The 22,597-nt window shown below is 36.3% G+C and overlaps 2 protein-coding genes across 6 annotated transcripts in view; one reads left to right on the top strand and one right to left on the bottom strand.

Moving 5' to 3' along the window:
* Positions 1-22,546, top strand: part of eva1ba (eva-1 homolog Ba (C. elegans)) — a 30,755-nt gene extending 8,209 nt beyond the window's left edge. For 2 of the 5 annotated variants that reach the window (XM_051865276.1, XM_051865272.1), the window contains 3 exons: positions 18,735-18,838; positions 21,211-21,303; positions 21,419-22,546. In XM_051865276.1, coding sequence (XP_051721236.1) covers positions 21,237-21,303; positions 21,419-21,852 — 501 coding nt within the window. In that variant the 5' untranslated portion in view covers positions 18,735-18,838; positions 21,211-21,236 and the 3' untranslated portion in view covers positions 21,853-22,546. Of the gene's footprint in view, positions 1-9,555; positions 9,804-18,734; positions 18,839-19,429; positions 19,738-21,210; positions 21,304-21,418 lie in introns of those variants that run through there. The other 3 variants (XM_051865275.1, XM_051865277.1, XM_051865273.1) reach the window with 3 other exon arrangements.
* sh3d21 (SH3 domain containing 21) overlaps positions 9,766-22,597 on the bottom strand; it is a 31,805-nt gene continuing 18,973 nt past the window's right edge. The window contains exon 17 of the mRNA XM_051865270.1: positions 9,766-9,914. Within this exon, the coding sequence (XP_051721230.1) occupies positions 9,912-9,914 (3 nt within the window). The 3' untranslated portion in view covers positions 9,766-9,911. The remainder of the gene's footprint in view (positions 9,915-22,597) is intronic.

The raw sequence follows: 22,597 nt of genomic DNA, 5'->3' as shown, positions 1-22,597 counted from the left end.
AATGTAACAATAAATCAAATTTAAATTTTTTTAAATGTACTTTTTAGTGAAATTTAAATAGGATATCATGGCTTTGGTGGAAGATTCAATTTTATTTTGTTTTGTTCAACCCTGTTACATTATCTTCAACATTTAAAAATGTTAATTTACATTTAAAAATGATAGTTTGATTTTACAGACATCTTTTTGACCACATGGTTCTAACAGTAAGTTTTTCTTTATCAGTATCTTCTATCTAATATCAGTACTTACATCAGCCTTAAGCTAAATATTCTAAAAAAGAAGCCTAATAATCAAGGTGCAACATGTAATTCTATGAGGGTTCTGTTTTCCCTGTTCTGGTTTGCCTGAGTTCCCTGTGCTTATTAGGGCATGTTTACACATCAACGATGTAAAAAAAAAAAAAAAAAAGAAAAAGGTTTTTTCATTGTACAGATGACAATGTTGTCAAAACGATCCCTGTTCACACGGATCTGCGAAAATGACTAAAAACGCTGTATTATGCTGCCAGGCCAGTAGTTAGCGAATAGTTTACTGCCGTCAGTTTTCACAGATTCACGTTTTTGTAGTTTACACAGAGACGAAAATGGTATCATTTTCAGAAACTTGCACTTTGAAACCCGTTTACAAAAGTTTGTGTTTCAGGCCGCCAAACCACAGTTGTCATGTAAATGAACGTCCAAAATGCATAGTCCGTTTTTAGTTGAAAATGGTGTCATGTAAACGGCCCCCAGTTTCCATAGTTTCTAATATACTCACCTGTTTGTTTTTCTGTTGATTGCTCAGTCTGTGTATTTAAGCCTTCTGTTCATCAGTTCTTTGTTCGATCTTGTTTACGTCTTTGCTTTATGCGTTTGTTATACTATTACTCCTGAAATCTCCTGTGTGTTCTTGTTGGATGATTATTAAAGGGTTAGTTCACCCAAAAATTAAATTTCTGTCATTAAGTACTCATCCTCATGTCCTCCCAAACCCGCAAGACCTTCGTTTGTCTTCGGAACACAAATTAAGATATTTTTGATGAAATCCGAGGGTTTCTGAACCACATAGGCAGCAAAATCATTGCAACTTTTGAGGTCCAGAAAGGTATTAAAGATTAAAATAATCAACGTGACTACTATAGCTACGCTATTTTCGTTGCAGAACTTCAGTGTTCATGTCCGAACAGCGGATCAGTATTGGCCGGCTCCTGCGTCAGCAGGATGTCCGTTTGGACATAAACACTGAAGCTCTGCAACAAAAATAGCGTAGCAATATGACAGGGAACAGATGAATTTGTTGAATAAAGTTGTTGTTTTTGTTTTGTTTTTGCGCACAAAAAGTATTCTCATCGCTTCATAATATTAAGGTTGAACCACTGTAGTCACATTGACTATTTTAATCGATGACTTTAATACCTTTCTGGACCTCAAAAGGTGCAATGTTGTTGCTGCCTCTGTGTGGATCAGATACCCTCGGATTTCATCAAAAATATCTTAAGTTCCAAAGACAAACGACAGTCTTACGGGTTCGGGATGACATGAGGGTGACTCCTTCATTATGTGCTTTATTGCAGCCACATCACCCGTTACCCGTTAAGTTTTTTTTTTTTTTTTTGGCAAAGCTTTGATTTGCTAGTGAAGTCCATTACACTTACCTTCAACCCTCCCCATTTTTTCCCTGAGAATTTCAGACACAAATGGCACTGTTTCCTGAGAATGGTCCTCATAATGCAACCTATTATGCTGCTATAAAACTGCAACAATACAACAAATTGTAATGAGTTTCTGCAGAATGGCTGCCCTGATAAAGGTAGTAGCTGATAAACAGGAACATTAGCCTAGAACTCAGTGCAGCAGTTGTTCCTGTGGGACGACTATGTTAACACAGATGAAAATCACTTCCTTTAGGTAGAGTTTGGGTTTTATTCCACAAGAACCAGAAATAACCAGAGATTTCAAACTGACTTGCACTGGTTTCTTACTGGCAGACTAACTTGTTTACTCTTCAACCAAATTACAGCTCAGAACACCACAAGGCGCCCACAGACGGTGATTCCTTCTGAGTAGAGACTTAGTGACTCCCAGCTGTGGCATTTTTGGGAAGGTTCATTTTGAGTCCTATACCTCTTTCTAACAGTGCCGTATCACAGACAGGTCAACTCTTAGGGAATGAGGAAGCGTCTCCGGTCCTACACAACAACGAAATCTGCCCTGAGGCCTGCTAGTGAGCGCTGAATGAACATCTTGTTTGTTGTTAGTGGTCTTTCATTTTTCTTGATGCAAATATGGCCTTCTGGTGAAGATAGGCATAGTTATGTTGACTAGTTTCTCCACATGTTTCAGATTGAGGACCTTTATTGAATTTTACCCACTTATTATGTGTTGTTTGCATGGCTGAAACTATTCATTTTGCCTTAAGGCATAACATTTTAATGCAAGGTTAGACCAGGTAACTAATGCAAAAGCTGTGGCACTTTCAAGAGAAACACATGCTTGAGCGTGCCAAAAATATTTTATTAAGGATTGAGCTGAGTCCATTGATAGTGCCATTCATTTGCATTAACTCTTTCTCCAGAGGAATCATACAAATCAGATAACAGCACAAAATCTGTTTAATACAGTTTTGCATTTCCCAATCTGTATATACATGATCATTATTTGATGAATAACTGCTGCCATGATCAATAGAAAATGTCTACAAATGTATTTTTTAAATTAAATTCTGCTACTTTCTGCTGATGGTAATAGTGCCAAATAAGCAATATTATCACTGTAAAATAGTGTTAATTTACATAATAAAGAGCTGTGTTTGCACTGAAACTAATGGCAATGGAATACAAAAGGCAGCTTTTATAACCAAAACCAGTCATAAGTCGCACGGGTATATTTGTAGCAATAGCCAACAATACATTGTATGGGTCAAAATTATCGATTTTTCTTTTATGCCAAAAATCATTAGGATATTAAGTAAAGATCATGTTCCATGAAGATATTTTGTACATTTCCTACCATAAATATATAAAAAATGTAAAAAAGTAATATGCATTGCTTCATTTGGACTTCATTTGGACAACTTTAAAGGCGATTTTCTCAATATTTTGATTTTTTTGCACCCTCAGATTCCAGATTTTCAAATAGTTGTATCTTGGCTCAATATTGTCCTATCCTAACAAACCATACATCAACGGAAAGCTTATACATCATCTGAAAACTAAATAAATAAGCCTCATTTTCAAAAAATGTACTCTTATGACTGGTTTTGTGGACCAGGGTCATATATATATATTTTAGAGCTGGTATTATCAAGAAAAAAACAGAAAATTGGTGTAAATGTAAAGCCGATAGGTATATAACCTATTCTAGTATCATATTTCAGATCTTCTTAAATAAATCAAGGATGTGTCAAAAATATCACGAGAAGTTGTTAGACAGAAAGACAGCTTTGTTAGCAGTCCTCATGTCACTACCCTCTGGCTTCTCACAAGATCTTCTCAAGAGAAAGTTGGTCTAGATGTGGATGGAGTCACATGGCTGGCTGCCCGAAGCTAACTTAAGTATCAGCCCTCTGTCTCTTGAGACTAGCAAAATAAATATATTGTCAACATTTATTACCAACAGAAGAATCATAGTTGAGATCTTTAGTGTCCCCTGTCACGTCACACAAAAAGAATAGAAACAATAAACATTTTGTTCAAGCATTTAAGCTTAGTGTGAAGCATCAGGTGTAAAACTGTGGTTGTTGATGATTCACTTCTAAAGACTGCAGTCTGTCAATACACCATCGACTGCCTTTCCTTCACTGCTGGCATAATTACTGGTTTAGCCTTGTGAGTTTGTGACACCAGAGCCCCATTAAGTGCTGATAATGGCAGCCCCAGCATTCCACAGGGGCTGAACTACAGCTGGATCCCCAAGGCTGACTGGAGAACTGGCTAACTACACACACAGTCTCCTTGCACAACAATTTCCATTGCGTTTTTAATGTGTCTATGTGTGTTTTGTGGATCTGTCAGGTCATGTGTTTTATCACACTGCCAAAATGTAACCTTATGAAAACATCTTGGGGCAGTGTAATTGGCATTTAAGCACTCTTAAGGGAACATTGCCTTATCTAGATTGTAAATGATGTTGATCTTGTGCATGTGGTTTGTATTTTGTGGTGAAGGATCATTCGTGAGTTAGTGTTATTTATTATTTTAAAAGTTCTGTCTTTGTTGATCAACATTTGAAAATGTTCAACAGCTTGAACACAAAAGTTGGCCTGAAGTTCATATCACTATTAAAGGGATAGTTCACCCAAAAATGAGAATTGTCATCATTTACTCACCCTCAAGTTGTTCCAAACCTGTATGAATTTCTTTGTTCTGCTGAACACAAAGGAAGATATTTGGAAGAATGTTTGTAACCAAGCAGATCTCGCCCCCCATTGACTACCATAGTAGGAAATATAATCCTATGGCAGTCAATAGGGGGTGAGATCTGCTTGGTTACAAACATTCTTCTAAATATCTACAAACATTCTTCCACAAATAAAAAAAAACATTTTTTGGTGTACTATCCCTTTAATATTGCTTATATTTATGGTTATGGATCTGAATTCTTTCTGAATTCAAACCCTGCACTGTTTGTATTACGGACTTGAAACGATGAATCAAAATGTGTGACTTTTGTACGTTACCGTTCAAAAGTTTGGGGTTGGTAAAATTTTTAAAATGTTTTTTAAAAGTCTCTCGCAAGGCTGCAGTTATTTAAAAACTGTAATATTTAGAAATATTATTACAATTTCAAATAACTCTATTGTCATACATTTCAAAATGTTATTTATTCCTGTGATGGCAAAGCTGTTTTTTCAGCATCATTATTCCAGTCTTCAGTGTCACATGATCTTTCAGTCAAACAATGTTGAAAACACTTGTGCTACTTATTTTTGTGTTTGATGAAAGATAAAATGTTTAAAATAATGATTATTTGAAATAGACTTTTTTGCCTTTACTGTCACTTTTGATTAATTTAATGTATCCTTGCTAAATAATAATCTTACCCAAATCTAATGATAGCTCAAAGCATCCTAAACTTGTATACAGTATATAAAGCAATAATATGTTCATTTTGTTTTTTTTGTTTTGTCTTTGGTCTTGTTTTATTTTTCTTATGGCACCAAGTGAATGAGGACTATGGTGGGGTTTATTTTATAATAATTATTTAAAAATTAATTTTTTTATTTTCTTTTTCAACCAGAATATCATCTTGATGTTCCCAGAACATCCCAGTAACTGCATAGCAACACCCTAGCATCATAGCAGTTTTCCACAGTAAATCAGCACTCATATTTTCTTCAAAATAATATTCAAAATCTATTTCTTAATTGTAGCACTTTTTTTTTTTCTTATACCCATAATGCACTACTCCTTGTGTTAAACTCAAATTCCCTAGCATCAAATAATAAGAGCCTTAATATTCTGAAGTCCTTCATACTTTCATAATATCGCCACAATCAGAAAGGAAGGAACTCAAGGAGGGTTGTGAAAGTACCCGAGAACTTTCAGAAGCCGTGGGACTTGGCCCGAGGACTCAACGATGCTTGGCTGCTGGGGTGTTGAACTGTTTATATAATCCGCCCAGCCCATCACCCCTCCCAGCCTTTTAGTCCCACTCACTCTGATTTAAACCTTGTACACCCTTCTTCCCCCTCTTTTAGCACGGGGAGGAACACTGAGGCCTTGTACTGGTCCAGGCTTGGGGTTCCGGGACTGGTGCCGACCACAGAGGGACCACGTCAGTCTCCCCCGAGCCATTTCCTGTCTTAACCCTCCCATCTAATACCAAACAGACCTCGTTCTGCTTGCGTCCCCCGACAGGACTGAGCCAACGGGCGTGCCAGAACCCTCCGTGCTCTTTGCACTTATCAAAAACATCAGAAAACAGAAGGTCAGAATGGAGTGTTAAACAGTTTCATAGTTTCAGTCTCGCTGTAGCACCATCTTTTCTTTCATCTCATATTTGTTGAGGGCAATGAGTTTGATCACTTCTGCTATAAACAAGAACTGCTGATGAATAGGTGTGGCAGTTTCTCATAGGAACAGTGGTGGGAATATCTTATGTAGCCTATTTGTTTGTTTCATCCCTATATAAGTGGGTGGAGGCTTTACCTGCAGGGAAATGTGATCAGTCCTTGGGCATTAATGAGGTTCATTTGAATTTAAGAGGTTCTAGGAATTCTCCAGCACATATTTATGCATCAAAACATTATTTTCCTATCCCAATTCTTATTTTCAAAGACTTTAGTGGTGTGATGCCACTATGCAAGAAAATGGCTGTTCTAGGACAGTCACAATTTTGTTTAGCTGAAAATGAAAGAAATTGAAATATGGTTTCATATGGTTTAAAAAAAAAAAAAAAAAAAATGTAGTCATGTAACCAAGTAAAAAGCATTTTTTCAATATATTTCTTACACCTTGATTACAGTTAATCTTAATAATTTTTATAACTTTTTTAATAACTTGTTTTTTTTAATTACCTGGAAGGTAATTTAATTTTTAATACAAAAAATTAAACATATACTCATCAAAGATTTCCTCAAAGTAATTATATGATTGTATTGTATTTTTAACAAATGAATAGATAAGATGGAAAAAAAAATAGCAATACTGGTCTGCAGATTTTATAATTCTCATCTTTTTCTTGATTCAACAGAGCTGTGTTGAACCCTCTCCAGGAATATTTGGCATTCGTCTCAGCACATGGTATCTTTTTATGCAATAGAATTAGGCAATTCACTATCTTGCTCCTGTTGCAGCATTTGAAATAGCGTACTTATTCTTTGCAGCTGCAATTATGTCAAGCAATTATCAGATCAGTGGTTGGCTGGAAAACTAGTGACTTCTCTACTGGAAATTGCTCTCAATTAAAGACGTACAGTAAAGGGAGACAGTATAGTGGCGAAGATGTGTACGAACTCCCACAGCTCACAGCATTAGTCAATTATATTGGGTTCAATTGGTTAAATTTGCATGTCTTCAGCTAGTTCACTCTGTAGCCATATAAAATTTGAAAGTATACCATTTAAAAGTTTGGGGTCAGCAAGGACACATTATATTGATCAAAAGTGGCAGTAAAGACAATTACAATGTTACAAAACATTTCTATTTCAAATAAGTGCTGTTCTTTTGAACTTTTTTTTTTAATCAGAGAATACTGAAAAAAATGTATGATGTTTCCACAAAAAATATATAACAGCACAACTGCTTTCAACATTTACAATAATATGAAATGTTTCTTGAGCACCAAATCAGCATATTAGAACGATTTCTGAAGGATCATGTGACACTGAAGACTGGAGTAATGATGCTGAAAATTCAGATTTGCCATCACAAAATTACATTTTAAAATAGAAAGCAGTTCTTTTAAATTTTAATAATATTTCACATCACTATTTTACTGTTTTTGATCAAATAAATGCAGCCTTGGTGAGCATAAGAATCTTTCTGAAAATTCTTTCAAAAACATTTTAAAAAAAAAATCTTACCAACCCTGAACTTTTCAGACAGACAGACAGAACCTGTATAGATCTCCGTCCCGCATCTCAATAGGGTTAACTGAAGTAAGACTTTCATGCACATTCATAAGCTAACACACCTGGTGAGCTTTATCACCTCATTTCACCTCGGTTATGGTCTCAGCAGACAAGCACGATCTTGCCTGTAATATCCGCCTGTCTCCACAACCCGTTACAACTTTCTCACATGAACACGTTTGTGCATCTTCAAACCTAATTGTCTGCTTTTGACAAATATGCCATTGATCGTCCTACTTGTTCGCTAAGCTTTGGATGTTCTTGTAATTTACTCCTCTGTGTTAAGAGGGAGCGCTGGGTTTATGTAGGACAGGTCCAACCTAGACAGCCTTTGCCTCCTACTGGTCTGTGTCCAATTTTGCTCCCCCATGCTCCCTACTGGCTTTGAAGAGCCGCTGGAGTGTAAATCAGCCCATGGGACAGGTGGAGATCTGCCAGCTGTGTGGAGATACAGGCAGGAACGTCATAGGGGACAGAAAGCTCTGGTAAAAAACACTGGATCTTCTTTAATAGGGGAGGGAGAGGTAAAAGTAATTGAATTGGACAAACATCATTCATGTTCTCTATTACATTAAATGTGTGTCTGGCAGATAACAATAAGTAGATTTCTGAAGAAAATGGGAGTGGTGCTTGAAGTCAATGTTGTAGTAATCGAATCAGGACAAGACTTGACTCGGACCGTCTAAAGTCTAAATTCGAGACCATTTTTCTATGAATAGTCGAGACCAGCTCATTTGAGTCAGTCCAAATGCTCCTAAAAATATTGTCTTGGACTCGGGTTTGAGTCCGAGTCCAGTCTTGTCCAGACTCAGGTACCACAACAGTCACCGTGATTTTGCCAAGTAAATTCAATTGATCCTGGAACTACATTTCTGTCAGAAAACATAGTCCTATCCCTAGCCCTAAACCTAACCAACTTATCCCATAATCAGAGGGAAATGATAGGTGAATAAATGATGTAGAAGCACCTAACCCTGGTTATAAGCCTAAACTTGACATAAACTGTAAACTTGTCCCTAAAATCTGATTGGTTGATTGGAATGATGTTCCAGGGTCCAGGAACATGCTGTACTTTGTGAAATCACGTCCATTGCTCCAGTCTTCAGTGTCACATGATCCTTCAGAAATCGTTCTAATATGCTGATTTGGTGCTCAAGAAACATTTCATATTGTCAGTGTTGAAAGCAGTTGTGCTGCTTAATATTTTTGTGAAAACTGTGATATATTTTTAAGGATCCTTTGATTAATATAAAGCATTTATTTGAAATAAAATCTTTTGTAACATTATAAATGTTTTTACTGTCACTTTTGGTCATTTTAATGCATCCTTGCTGAATAAAACGATTCATTTTCAACTATTCGATTATTCATATACTTCTGACCCCAGACTTTTGAACGGTAGTGTATACATCATAAACATGTTATCTTTGATCAGATTTTCTTATCTCATTTAATAGTTATTTATTAGTTTGAGCGACATGCTCATTGCTCCTAGAAGGGCTTTTACTCACTCTTGTGTTTTGCTAGCAATATATAAATCCAAGTATTTAAAACCAAACCAATTAGTAAAACATAAAGTAACACACTAAGTTTAGATTTTGGTTTTAACTGACAGTGACACTTTTTCAGAACAGCAGATTCAGTGTAGTTCTGTACTGTGAACTGTTTTCAATTATGATTAGCTTGTAGCTTGGCAAGCTACAGATTCAAAGTAACTTCCCCAACACTGAAGCAAACACTCCCTGTTCAGTCAGCGATTCTCTCAAAGGCTCTTTCATTCTTCTGTTCTGTTATGTTTTATTCAGTGTGGAAAATCTTAGTTAATTGGTCTAGAGTTGGCTTTTCATGGCTGTTTCCTTAACAACAGGGGAAAGACCCTTTCTCCCTCCTTTTTTTTCCTTCCCCAAACCCTGCCCATTTAAGGCTGGACATCTTTTTTTTTCCCCTTTTCCTCCCTCTCTCACTCTCTTTCCATGTCTTTCTCTCTTCTGCGTGTGAGGACTGTGTGACAGCTTTTCCTGCTGCTCGTAGCGAACGGCTGAAAGGGAGCGAACACACAGCAGCTTGTAATGCAAACTCAACCCAAGGCAAACGTACGTACTACTGAGCGGTCATTGGACAGGACTGTGAAGGCTCTTCTCAGTTTGGGCTGTGTAACGTATTGATGCCATCAGCTCTGGACTAAACTTCCCAAGAAGTCTGATGAAGTGTGTGATGCTGTAGGAGAACAACTTTGAGATTTTTATGTGGTGAGTTTCTGACTTTTTGGCATACCATATTTAGTGATATTACTTGGTATAACTTTTGTAAACCTGTTGCACTGTAGGAAGAGATGAGAAATTGTTCTCTGATGTTCTTCACTGCAAAAAAAAAAAAAAAAAAAAGAGTTAATTATCATTTTAGTCTTGTTTTCAGCAAAAATATGTAAACATCCTTAAAACGATATATTTACTTGAGAAGTAAAATACTCCAAAAAATATTTTAGAAAACGTCTTAAATTAAGTTTATTTTTGTATCGTTATTCTTGTTTTAAGCATAAACCTCACTTTGTAGGATTATAATAAAAAAAAGTAAGAATAAATGAATTATTCTCTATTATATTGGAAGCAATTTTGCTTTTTTAGAAAATTTATGAATAGAAATTTTATATTTATATATATATTTAGACTTTTTTTTCTCTGAAAAAGAAAATGAAGATAACTATTATTTAACTAAATTTACATAGCATTATTTATTTTGTTTCTTTCTTTCTTACTTTATTTATTTTACATGAACATTTGTATGAATGTGATGCGGAGTGTTGTAAATATAGAACTCCGGCACACATCACATCTGTATGAATTTGTTGACTCATATGCTCATGAATCATGTCCTGTAAGGTTATGATTTATGAATCCTCCAATCAGAGATTCCATTGCAGATGGAAGTTATTTTAGATTTTGCACTCATCAACAGTGTGTCTATGGATGTTTCCCTGCATGAGAGTTCAAGTCCTAGACCTAAACAGAAACATCCTTGATTGAGTTACGTTGGGGCTAGAGCTGCAGCTGTAAATTGGTTAATGTTTTATCATTATAAAAATAAACACCCAGACTCATTGTGTGCTTATCTGCGGGAAGGTCAATAATAATGTAACGTGACCAGGCAGTTGAGGTGAGTGCTTCATGCATGGCTGATGTGTTTCTTCAAACATAAAGGGGTTTCCTGTACAAGAGCCAAGTGAGTAGTTAAAAGCCCCTGTGTTTGCATGCCACACATTTTGAGTTATAAAATAAACCATTTAAATATACCTTTGACATGAAAATCCATTCAAAACCTTGCACCTCTGAAAACCCAGTTATTAAAGTCTTTGTTTGTTTTGGCATGCAATGTTAGTTTGATTTATATCCCGATAGAGAGATGTGCAAAACTCGCAGCTGCTTTTTGTTTAGAAATGGCTGACTTGTGTTCAAATCCGTTCATCCCTGCTCTGAGCATCTGCTCTCCTCCGCAAACTCTCTCTACTGTTGTTCAGTGAGCCATCTTATCTTCTTGAGTTAACGGTCTGTAGATTTGGAGGGAGGTCAGAGGTCAGTCCCTGCTCTAACTGCATTTGTACGTCCTGTTGTATCCGCATTTCTGAGATGGAAAGATAGACTGACTGTAAACCCGAATAAGTTGGCAAAACTGAAAATATTTAAGGCAATCAGTTGCCTCAATTTTTAAGTTAAGAAATTAAAAGTTTAAGTAAGCAGAACTGGCAGATTTTTATTTTGTTCTCATACATTTTAATTGTTCTTAACTTTAAATGTTTGAGTACACTAATTCATAATCCAAAAACCCAAATAAGGGGCTTTCGCACGGAATTGTTCTCAGTTAGAACTCAGTTATAAGAACTAGCCACTAGGATAATTCCCTCGAGAACTAATTTCTCCCCCGGGCCATGTTCCTGGTTGCATTCGCACCGGGAATAGGAACTCTAAAGCAGCTGACAACGGCGTCTTTAAGGGCAACATTTACAAACGCTAAAAAAACGGTGGATGGAGGATGCTGTGATCGGAGCTGTGTTTGTTGTGTGTCGTGGGTTTCGTGGTAACAGAGATAGAATGTAAACGCATAATTTTTGCGACTGAAAGAAAAAGTGGGGCTAAGAGATGAAATCTCCAATGACAACTTTCAGTATTTTATATCATCGAGGCGGAGAAGAGAGCACAACCCTGCAGACGACAGGTAAATGCCGCTGTTTTCCATGTTTGTGAAGTAAATATGTTTACACTGCTTTTTAAAAATGCCGGGTGCCGGTGTTAGACCAATGCGTTTGACCAATCATCATACACTTATGGCATTGATAGTTCCTATAGTGCTGGTTTAGACCCTACTCTGAAGTAGGAGCTTAGTTCCCCCCAACAGGAGTTCCTAGAACTAAAATCGTTCCCAGTTCTTGTGATGCGGAAAAACAAAAAAACATTATATAACACTTAATTTTAGCATTTACTCTCCCTTTTGAGTGCCATGGGCTAAGCATGATGGGAAATAGAAATCCCAGCCAGTTTCAGTTAAACTTAAGTTCGTCTAAATTAAAAGAAAAAGTTCATAAAACTCAAAACAATGAAACAGTTCAGTTTACTTCAAATATATCAGTTTTGTGAACTTGAAAGAAAAAGAAAGTGCTAAATACTTATAAAATGTATTTTGACTGAACTAATTTAAGTTTGTCCTATTCAACCAATTATATTATATTATATTATATTATATTATATTATATTATATTATATTATATTATATATTATTGCAAGCCTTCTTAAGACTTAAGCTTTGTGACCAAAATGTACCATCACATCACTATAACATTTGTTATTTTTATATTTACTATTATCTTCCCTTCCACTCCTAAATCAAATATGGCACTGAGAGATTGTGTTGTGATTTGATGTCAATGTAATTTGGCCACAATCTTCAATGGCATTCAAATGCATATTTGCAGTATGAATTCGTCTCGGACACTCTGAAATGAACAAAATTTTCATACATAAAGTAGTTTCTTCACACTTAGCCCTCAAATGTGTCAGCTCTGATCTAAAGACAGACTAGGGAAGGGCTCCACTATGCCTTATCTGAGTTTGATGGATTCAGAGGAATATTTACACTGAAACTCCTTTTGCTCTGAGGGTTTGAAATGTTTAATGACTATGTCAGTCTGTGCTTTTAAACACCTCCCAAAAATTCTTTCTCTCCCCCATCTCTGTATTTATGAGCTTGTGGATTTTGATTGAGAGAATAAATCCCTAAATCCAAATAATACAGCAAACCCCAGATAATATAGCTCAAAATCTCATCTGAGTGGTATGTATTTGTCCAGTTAATGCCATTGGCTTGATTTACAAAAATGCTTAGAGTGTCAATCTCATTTTATAGAGCAATAATACAGTTAAATGGAATTAGTAAAGCCAGTGAAATGAGACTTAACATGGGTGTGTATAAAGTTTAACATCATTAGTTCTCTGTATGCTCTTCAAAACTTTTAGTAATAAATCTTAACTTGAGTACTTCTGCTAGATGCTTTGATAAATCTCTATGGGCAGGATGGGGTTAACAATGCCCACCCACCCATGGGAAAGATGGACCACATGTTTTGTGTCGTACAGTAATCAGAGGGCCTGTGTAATAGATCCAGCATGTTTCTGGGGATCTGCAAAGGCCTTCAGGCTCAGATCGATCTACAGATGAGATCATTGCGCTATTTGTGGAGCTTTGGAACTGGGATCACCTGAGGGTTAATCGGCCCATCACCCACACACTTTCTGTGCTTTCACACTGAACCCAAGCAAGCAGAAACAAGGCTGCAGATGCACGTGATTAATTAAATCCAAATAACTCTCGCTCTCATTTTCATAATGGGTCTCCTAAGGGTTTTAAAAATAAAACAAGTCTTAATTGCTTTTATTTTACGGTTTAAGGAAAGGGTAGAGATTGTGTTGTGTTCTCACACAACAATTCTCAATTTCCATATTGACCCTGTTGATGTGGATAGAGGCTGAAGATCAGGGTACATGAAACACACATTATTAAAAGAAGTGTTTTTCTACTCTGCATTTGCATAGAAAACTATTGAGGATCTTTGGCTCAATTGACACACACATCTGGTCCACATTAACACCCAAGAGCACAGCCATCAGCCGCAAAACCCCCACTGACACCACGGGTTGGCAAATAACTCCCTCTATTATATTAAGATCATTGAATGGTACCAAACACCCAACATGAGAATGATCTGATGAAGGGATTTTTAACTTTTGGCTGCATTATTGAAGCTTTGGACTGCTCCAGTTCAGTACTGGTGATGAGGAAGTATGTACTTTAGAATATTATCTAGGGTGAATTCAGGCTGATTGGGACACTTTTTCCAATTCATCTCAATGGCAAAAAAGTGTCCCAATCACCCTGAATTCAGTTTGTAAGTGTTATAATGGAACTGCCATGTCATAAAATTGCTTCTTGTGTAAAAATTAGCATTAGGCTAAATTCATTTCCTTGAAATTAATTCATTATTACTTTACTTTTTGGTTTAAAAACTGTTAAAAATGCTCTACAATAATTGAGAACTGAAAAGAGAACCTCACAAACTTTATCCAAGTAGTATTGGGCTGGTCATGTGATCTCAGAACATGTTTGACCCACTCTATGCTATAATACAATTCGTTTAATTGTTAATTTATTTATAGTACTATACTACTGGTCTTATATATAATTATTATAATATACTGATTTGATGCTCAAGAAACATTTCTAAAGCTGCTTAATTTTTTGTGGAGACGGTGATACTTTTTTTTTCAGGGTTCTTTGAAGAAACAAAGTTCAAAAGAACAGCACTTATTTGAAATAGAAATCTTTTGTAGCATTATAATGCTGCAGATTTTGCATCCTTGTTGAATAAAAGTTTTAATTTCGTAAAAAAAAACAACTTTTTGACCACACATTTTTGAACAGTAGTGTATGTATTATATTTGGCCATTGATATGACTGGAGTGTACTTTTTTTTTTTTTTCTTTTGCCTATTTATCAGAAGAACTATTAATCTAGAGAGGTAAAACTTTTTAATGAGGAAAAAATGACCACTGTACAGTGAGGTTTGTGAAGAGATTTGTGCACTTGAGGAAATTCAACATAGGCGCTTGTGTGGTGTTCATTTAGTCTCCTCTTTCTCGGCTGGCATGTGTCTGTAGGGTCAACTCCACATTTGATGCAGGGGTCAAGAATCTGATGGCAACCACATGTCTGACTTGGCTCCAAATTAAATATCCCCCTCGGTAGGAGCTACTGGCAGGAAACACGGTCCAAATGAGTTACACAGTTTAATCTGCTAGATTCTCTGTCAAGAGAAACAAGAAAGAAAGACACTCTATTACACTGTTTTGGAAATGTGATGGTGAGATCCAAGCCTGTAAAGGAGCTCAAGCTATTTCACATAGCGAATGCTTTTACCATGCCACCCTCCTGAGCAGTTTAACAGGCCACACAGCCGGTAGAAATGTGTCCAAGTTTACTGGTTGGACAGTTACCCTAATCTCTGAGGTTTTGGAAGTTACATTGAGCTGCTATCTTTGATTTGTTGAGACAATTTTGGACATGGTTGGTGTTCAGGTGAATCTGGCTGATGGGAGAAAATGAGACCCGAGTGGCTTCATGCTAACTTAGAGATTGAACAGTCAGCAGTTTTACAATGCTTTTGGACGGCTGTTTATGGAAAAATTCAAGATGAGGACGTTGGGGTTGTAGCGTTCTGCCAAGCGCAAAAATGATGATAAAAGCAATGTTTCAAATGTCCTTTCAGGGACACATTAGACCCCCCTCACTCCTTTTTCTAACATAGCTGTTTATGGGATAAGAGGGAAACATTTTCTTTCTTCTTTTTGGAGTGAACTTTTCATTTTAAAAGCACAGATGCTCCTTGAAGCAACGCCAGTCAAGATAAAGTTGTTTTATACTGAGGCTGACAGCATAAAATAGTCATTAAGATATTTTGTATATTGACATTCCCTCCTCTAGGCTGTCCACAGATTGGGAATAGTTTAGCGAGACAAAGAAATACAATTAAATTTAGATTTAAAGTTCTGTATCAGTCACCAAGCCCTTTGCCAAGAAGGCCACAAGCGGCTCAACCACTATGCCAGGAAATTCCAGTGGCTGAAAAAACATTTCTAAGTATCAAAAATATCCATCTGCTTGTTTTGGCTGGCGGTGTGTCATATGAACGAAAAGACTGCACTGGCTGCTCGAGAGATGTTTTTCTTTTGATATTGGAGGATTCAATTATAGCCTTTAATGTCACGGAGTAAATTCCATTCATGCTTTGTGATGATATTTTTGAGTGCTTTACAATGAGGGAGTCGTTCAGTCAGGTTGTTTGTGACTGATGTTTCCCTCATGGTCAAGACTGAAGCTTCTGTTCAACGATTAGCAGAAAGAGGAATCGCTCTTTGTCCTGTCACTTTGTCCCCCACAAATCATCCACTTACACTCTTTATTTGGACAGACAACTTAATGTGAAAAACAGAGAAACAAATCAGGGGGTGTTGTTTAGGTATTTGCACTAGGTCACAATTTTTCCTGTCGGATGGAGACTGATTTAAGGGAAGGAAATGCTATTGTGGTCTTCTTATTGCGGAAAAGACGAGAATTATCTCCAGATATGACAGTGTCTTGACTTCCTCCGTCTTTCCCATTTCTTTAAACGAACAACGTTTAGTTTAAAATTAGAATTTCTGGCCTTTTCCCAGGTTTTGTCATATAGGCAGTGTTTGTATTGGCATTCGTTTGCACTTTCTTTATTGAAACAATATTAAGTGAAGTGCTAAAATTTAGTTTTTAAATCATATTTCATATAATCATATCTGGAATTCCACAGCATTTTTTCCCTCTCTCTCTTAAAATTATATATGATCTGTGTGCTTTTCCAAACTGCACAGCAAGTTTCAGCCTGAGCAATGGACTTTAGTTAGGGTAGATGCCAAACTTTACATCAGTTAGAATTAAAGGGGTCATGACATGGATATTTAACAAAAAAATAAAATAAAAAAAATGTTCCTTGAGGTTTACTTATAATGTTAATGGAGGTTTTTTTGCACACACAACAAACAAACAAGCAAATACATATGCGGAAAAACAATTTTCAACCTTCATTCTGACCCTCTGTTTGGAATATCTGTTTTAAGTGGCCGGCTCCTTTAAGACTATGTTTGGCTAACGTAACTGCATAGAAAACAGTATCAATGGCCACTCCCTATTGCACGTGAGTAAGTGTTTTGAAAAAAAAAAAGATCCATATAAATTCGTCATTTACAGACAAATCATTATGAAATCTTTTACTTATGGGTTGTGATGCAGCTGCTGTCAGATCCAATACATTTGCAAATGTCTTTGCCCATGTGATGTCACAGGTCACTCAATATCAAAACAAGCTGTTTTTGGAGCTTGATCAAATAAATGCTTTGTTTATAACGAGGAGGATATTTTAAGCTATGAAATTTGCAGGATGTTTTAATGGTACAAAGATCTCTTATATGTCAAAGATCAAGGCGAATTTCATTTTCATGTCATGACCCCTTTTAAAAAAAAAAGCATATAATACTTTTATCCAGCAAGGATGCATTATACTGATCAAAAGTGACAGTAAATACATTGTTAATGTTACAAAAGTTTTCTATTTCGCATAAATGCTGTTCTTTTTATCAAAGAATTCTGAAAAAAAATATGATTTCAGCAAAAATATTGAGCAGCACAACTGTTTTCAATATTGATGATAATAATAAGAAATGTTTCTTCAGATCCAAATCAGCATATTAGAATGATTTCTGAAGGATCATGTGACACTGAAGACTGGAGTAATGATGCTGAAAATTCAGCTTTGACGTCACAGGAATAAATGCAATGTTTTTTTTGTTTTTTTAAATCAAATAAATAGCCTTGGAGACATCTTACCGACCACAAACTTTTGAACTGTTGTACTTTATGGTACTATATAAATAACAGGTTTTATCCAAGTCAAAATATTATTTAATGAGACTCAAGGAACCTGACTACATGAGGCTTCACCTTAATTATTTTTAAGGGTCAGATCAGGTAGAAAGAGCTCATAAAAGAACAACTGCACATTTTCACTTCAACCATGTTTCTATAGTTCGCTTAAACCAATAAATAATGTTCCCTGAGCCTTATTAATGTCCCCAGATGTCAGAACATACATTGGTATTTTCCCCTTTGCTTTGTCAAGTTTAAATGCAACATCTGTTTTAGAGCAGAACATGAGGTCAGAGACAGAAAACCGCTGGTGTTGCAGTGACAGGATTGCAGGGCAAGAGGCCTGCAAATAATTTCCTCCTCAGGGGAAAAACAAAACACAAACAAAACAACACATCAGGTTAATGGGTGTTTAGATAGTCTTTAAACATGTCTCCGGCTGCCATTAGATTCCACTTAGATACGACTGTAAGCGAAGGGTAAATTTTATGCCACACAGGCAATAGAATACTTATCTAAATATAGATTTTATTTATATTTATACAGTTGTATATACAGTACATCTGTACATACACCTTCTGTTTACTCCATCTAGATGTACATAACTAAGTTTTTTATCTTAATTCTACTGGTTATGGTTTCTACGCGTTAAGAGCTTCCTAGAGTCAGCAAGATCCAAATCGGCACTGCAAACAAAAGGGGCTTTACTAAACCAACTCAAACTTTCCCTCTGAAAGAAACCTCCTGCTTAGCAAATTTTTCACAGCATCTGCCTGTGAAATATTTCAAAGCTTGGGCTAAATGTCTAGAAACATAGCTTTATAAGTAGCACCAACTAAATAATTTTGTAGCGTATGAAAAAAGCTGTCAAGAACGAACACGGAGATTAATATCGAAACGTTATTCATGATGCTTCTGTTCAGGCAGTTCACACTATGATTTATTTTTCTAACTCAATTCACTCCTGCTAGGTTTGACTCATTCATCATGTATCTCAGATATGATTTATTGCGTTTTCATTGGTGAAATCTGAATCTGTTTTAGGCTGTTCGATCTCAAGCTGACTTCCTGTGTGCACAGCGCAATCTTTCGCCTGTCATTTGTTTGCTTTGCAAAAGCCTCAGTGATTTTAGATGTGATATGGTCTGACATCTGTGTGTGTGTTTTCTTTTGTCATTGTATAGACGAAGGCCCAAGATATTCAGAGAACACGGTCAGAACCAGAGTGAGAAGTTTGATCCATCTGAAACAACAGTGCACCATGAGGAGGAACTGACTGCTTTATATGGTACTGCATTTCTATTTAGGCTAGTTCTATCTGTTTTATATGAAACTTATTGTCATTCCCTGTATGACTTTCTTTTGTGGAACAAAAAGGGAAGTGTTTCAAAGATATCTAAATTTTTTTTAATGAACAACAACTTAAATATGGATTGTTCATCACACAAAGCTATCACATGGCATGCTTTATTGTCCTTTACTGAGCTTGAAAAGTTAATCATCTTCAGACCAAACTGTTAAAGTTATGAGTAATTCTTAGTTATATGTGTATTTAAATCTGAGTGTGTATACTCAAACAGCATGTGTACAGCAGTGATGTCACAGACAGAGAACAATAGTGAGTGAGAAAAGCCAAAGTCAGCAGGAAGCTCTGTATGACTGTAGTGGATGGGATTAAAAAAAAAAAGGAGCAGGAGGGGCACAGGAAGTGTGGTAAGATCCGGTAGGTGCACATGACCCCAGATCTTTGCGTTTTCTGTGGCGCCTGCTATGCAGGATTGATTGAGATGGGAACCAGGCGCATAACTGTCATAAGGAGGATATTTTGTTTGAAGTTGTAAAAATAACGTCCTTAAACTCTTGCCCTCATACTGTACAGGGTGTGGCTGTGTTTGTTGACCCTTGGAAAATATGAGTCTTCCTTGGGAGTTCACAGTTAGAAAGGAAAAGAGTCAGAGAGGAAATACACTATGGACGCATACACTGCATGAAAGGAAAAGGCTGCAGATGCACTCGGATGGACGGGGGAAGAGAATTGTATCATGTCCTTTATTCAGATACAAAAGAGTCTGGCTACTGGCTACACTCCATTAAATGGAGAAGGAAATGGGCCCCACTAGCTGCTGGCAATACTGACCTTTCAAACTCACAAAAGGGGCTCACAGGGATGGACTGTAGACTTTAAAGGTGTTTAGACATTTTTACTGAATACATATATATATATAGGTCTCATAGTGCCAGGGAATTGTAGCTATGTGATTGGATAAAATGCTTAGTTTGACTATTCAGATACTTTTACTTTTGGAACACAGAAGCTTTTTTTTTTTTTTTTTTTTTATAAACTTGCTGCAATTTTATAATATGAATATTTACAGCTAATTTTACCTATAAAAAAATCAGAACAATTTTTTTTAATGTCTCGTCTTTTTTTTTCTTCTTTTTTTTTTACCTGCCAAATACTGCCAACTTACATCGCAAGTTCCGTCGTTAGTAACATAGTTCAACGATTTGGTGTTTCCCGAAATCATAGTCGAACGAACATTTGCAAAATGCATCGAAAACTTGTGTGGTTGGAATGACAGCTCTCGAGCTGTGGTTAGAAGCATAATTTCTTGTTTTTATGATATCTGGGCTTAATAAATCATTATCTTGAGCAAAATAAGCAAGCTGACATTAAGTACAATGTACAGTATATCTTTTATTTTGAATATATACTGTCATTTACATATTTTAGTTTGTCAAGAGATTTTAAGCACCGTTTTTGAAGTGCACAATGTATGTACATGCTCTAGTATGTAAGAACAAGCCTATGATTGAATATTGAAATAAAGCAAAATAACTGAGAAAAATGAGAATTAGTCCTCAGATGTCATGTCAGTAATATATAGCAAAGAAATCTAGCAATAATTTGATCTCAAACAGATTCATTTAAAGAAGTTATTACTCCACCACCTGCGTGACATCATTCACCAAAGTGGCTGAATGACAGGTTTGCGACAATACGGTTTCGGGAAACAGTTGTGACTAGCTAGTTGATTTATATGCATCATACACTGTAAAAAGTAATACGCTCTATCTACTCAATAAAATTGTGCAACAGATTACACGCAATATTGTGTAAAATTAGCAAACACCATTACAAAAACCACAAACTGACATAAAAAGCAAAGAGTGAAACTGGCCAACTAAATGAAACACCGATCACCATAATGGTGACCAGACATTTTCAATAAAGTCAACATCAACATCTAAACCTCTGTTAATTCTTGTGTTTCTCTTTCCTTCAGTGATTCTGCTTGTTTTCATCAGGTGTCTTCAATGTTGGCAATAAAAAATAAGCTATTATAATTCTTAATTCAACTTTGACGTCTGTCTGTTATTCAGATATTTTTGTTTAAATTTCACTTAAATGTTACTTGTTTTAAATGGTTGACATTTAAGGAATTCATTTGATTAATTCTAACTTAATTCTATTTGTTGAATTTAATTAATAATATTGCTTGTAATCTGTTGCCAAAATTTTATGGAGTAGATATATCGTATTACTTTTTACAGTGTACTATGGTAGTGAAGCAGCGAGTTACGTCATTGTAAGGGAAATGCACCCCAGAATAGCAAGCGCGTTTAACAATATTATTTTCAATTTTTTTTATCCGGTAGGTTTGGAAACACAGGACAAAGCCAGGATGAATGTGAAAAGGAAGGAGATGGATTTCTTGAGCAACACTATTGCTGCTTATGCTCACATTAAAGGTCGGTGCTTTTCCAATGTTTAAAATTTTTAATATGCAACTCAGGTTTAAAGAACAGCAAACTGATATGGAGATGCTCCAATAACTAAACCAGACTTGCTTCCACCTCTATCCAGCAAATCCAGAGAGTTTCGGGCTTTACTTCGTCATTGGCGTCTGTTTTGGCCTGGTGCTCACTCTCTGCCTCCTGGTCATCAGGATTTCCTGCAAACCTCGTACCACTACAGCGCCCTCCACACCAGAGAAAAAACAGTTAAAAGATTACAGTGAGGAGGAGGAAGACGAGGAGAGCGATGAAGATGAGGAGGAGGAAGATACAGGAGGCCTGGAGTCCTCCGTCCGGCACAGCACTACAGAGATCCCCATGAGCAACCACCTCATCACGCCAGATGGGACTCTGAGCAGGAACGTGTTCACCTCAGCCGAGGAGCTGGAGCGGGCACAACGATTGGAGGAAAGGGAAAGGATCATAAGGGAAATCTGGAGAAACGGACAACCGGATATCCTGGGAACAGGGACGGGCACTATTGGAAGAGTGCACTACTACTAAAGGAGCGTGAGACTCCTGGACATAAACACAAGCCATTTCACTGGTTGAGTGCAGTACTTTGGAAGACTGTTAATGAACGCTGTTTCCATTACTTTTTTTTATACATCGGACTGATGTTATTGTAATCCTACAGACATGGGTACAGTTGTTCTGTATGCAACATTTGGACTGGCCAAGTTGCTATCTGTCCTCAAGTCATGGTGCTTATTGAAGAGTCATTCTGACTTTGACGTTTGAGTTGATGTTTTAAAAAGTATTTGTGAATTGTAGGTGATAATTAGAAGCTCACAGAAAGCAAATGCACTTTTGCACCATGCCATTTATTGTTTGTTTTCTGCTATATTTGTAATTAAAAAAAAATGTAATGGGGTCATGACAACATGTAAGTCACATCAAGCATTACCTCATAGATTATAAAGCCACATAGCAATATAACTAGGGATGCACAGATATTAAAATCCAACAATATTTTCATGATTTATGCTATTTTGTCTAAATAAATTAAAAATAAAACACTAAAAACTACAATCAATAGTTTTAGATGCTACAAAGTGAAATAGGCATCACAACATAATGTGCCATATGAAAACTGGATGTTTACTTTGATATTTGCTAAATATTACATTGTTAAAGGTATACTATGTTCTTTGTTTTTTGTTCAAAATCAATACAGCAATCCTTCTTCTAAAATGTATTTTTGACTTATAAGTGTTTATATTTTAGAGCTGAAGGGATGGTTTTTTCG

The sequence above is a fragment of the Ctenopharyngodon idella genome, chromosome 16, assembly GCF_019924925.1.
Source record: "Ctenopharyngodon idella isolate HZGC_01 chromosome 16, HZGC01, whole genome shotgun sequence".
Classification (NCBI taxonomy): Eukaryota; Metazoa; Chordata; class Actinopteri; order Cypriniformes; family Xenocyprididae; genus Ctenopharyngodon; species Ctenopharyngodon idella.
This window is presented reverse-complemented; position numbering and strand designations above follow the sequence as displayed.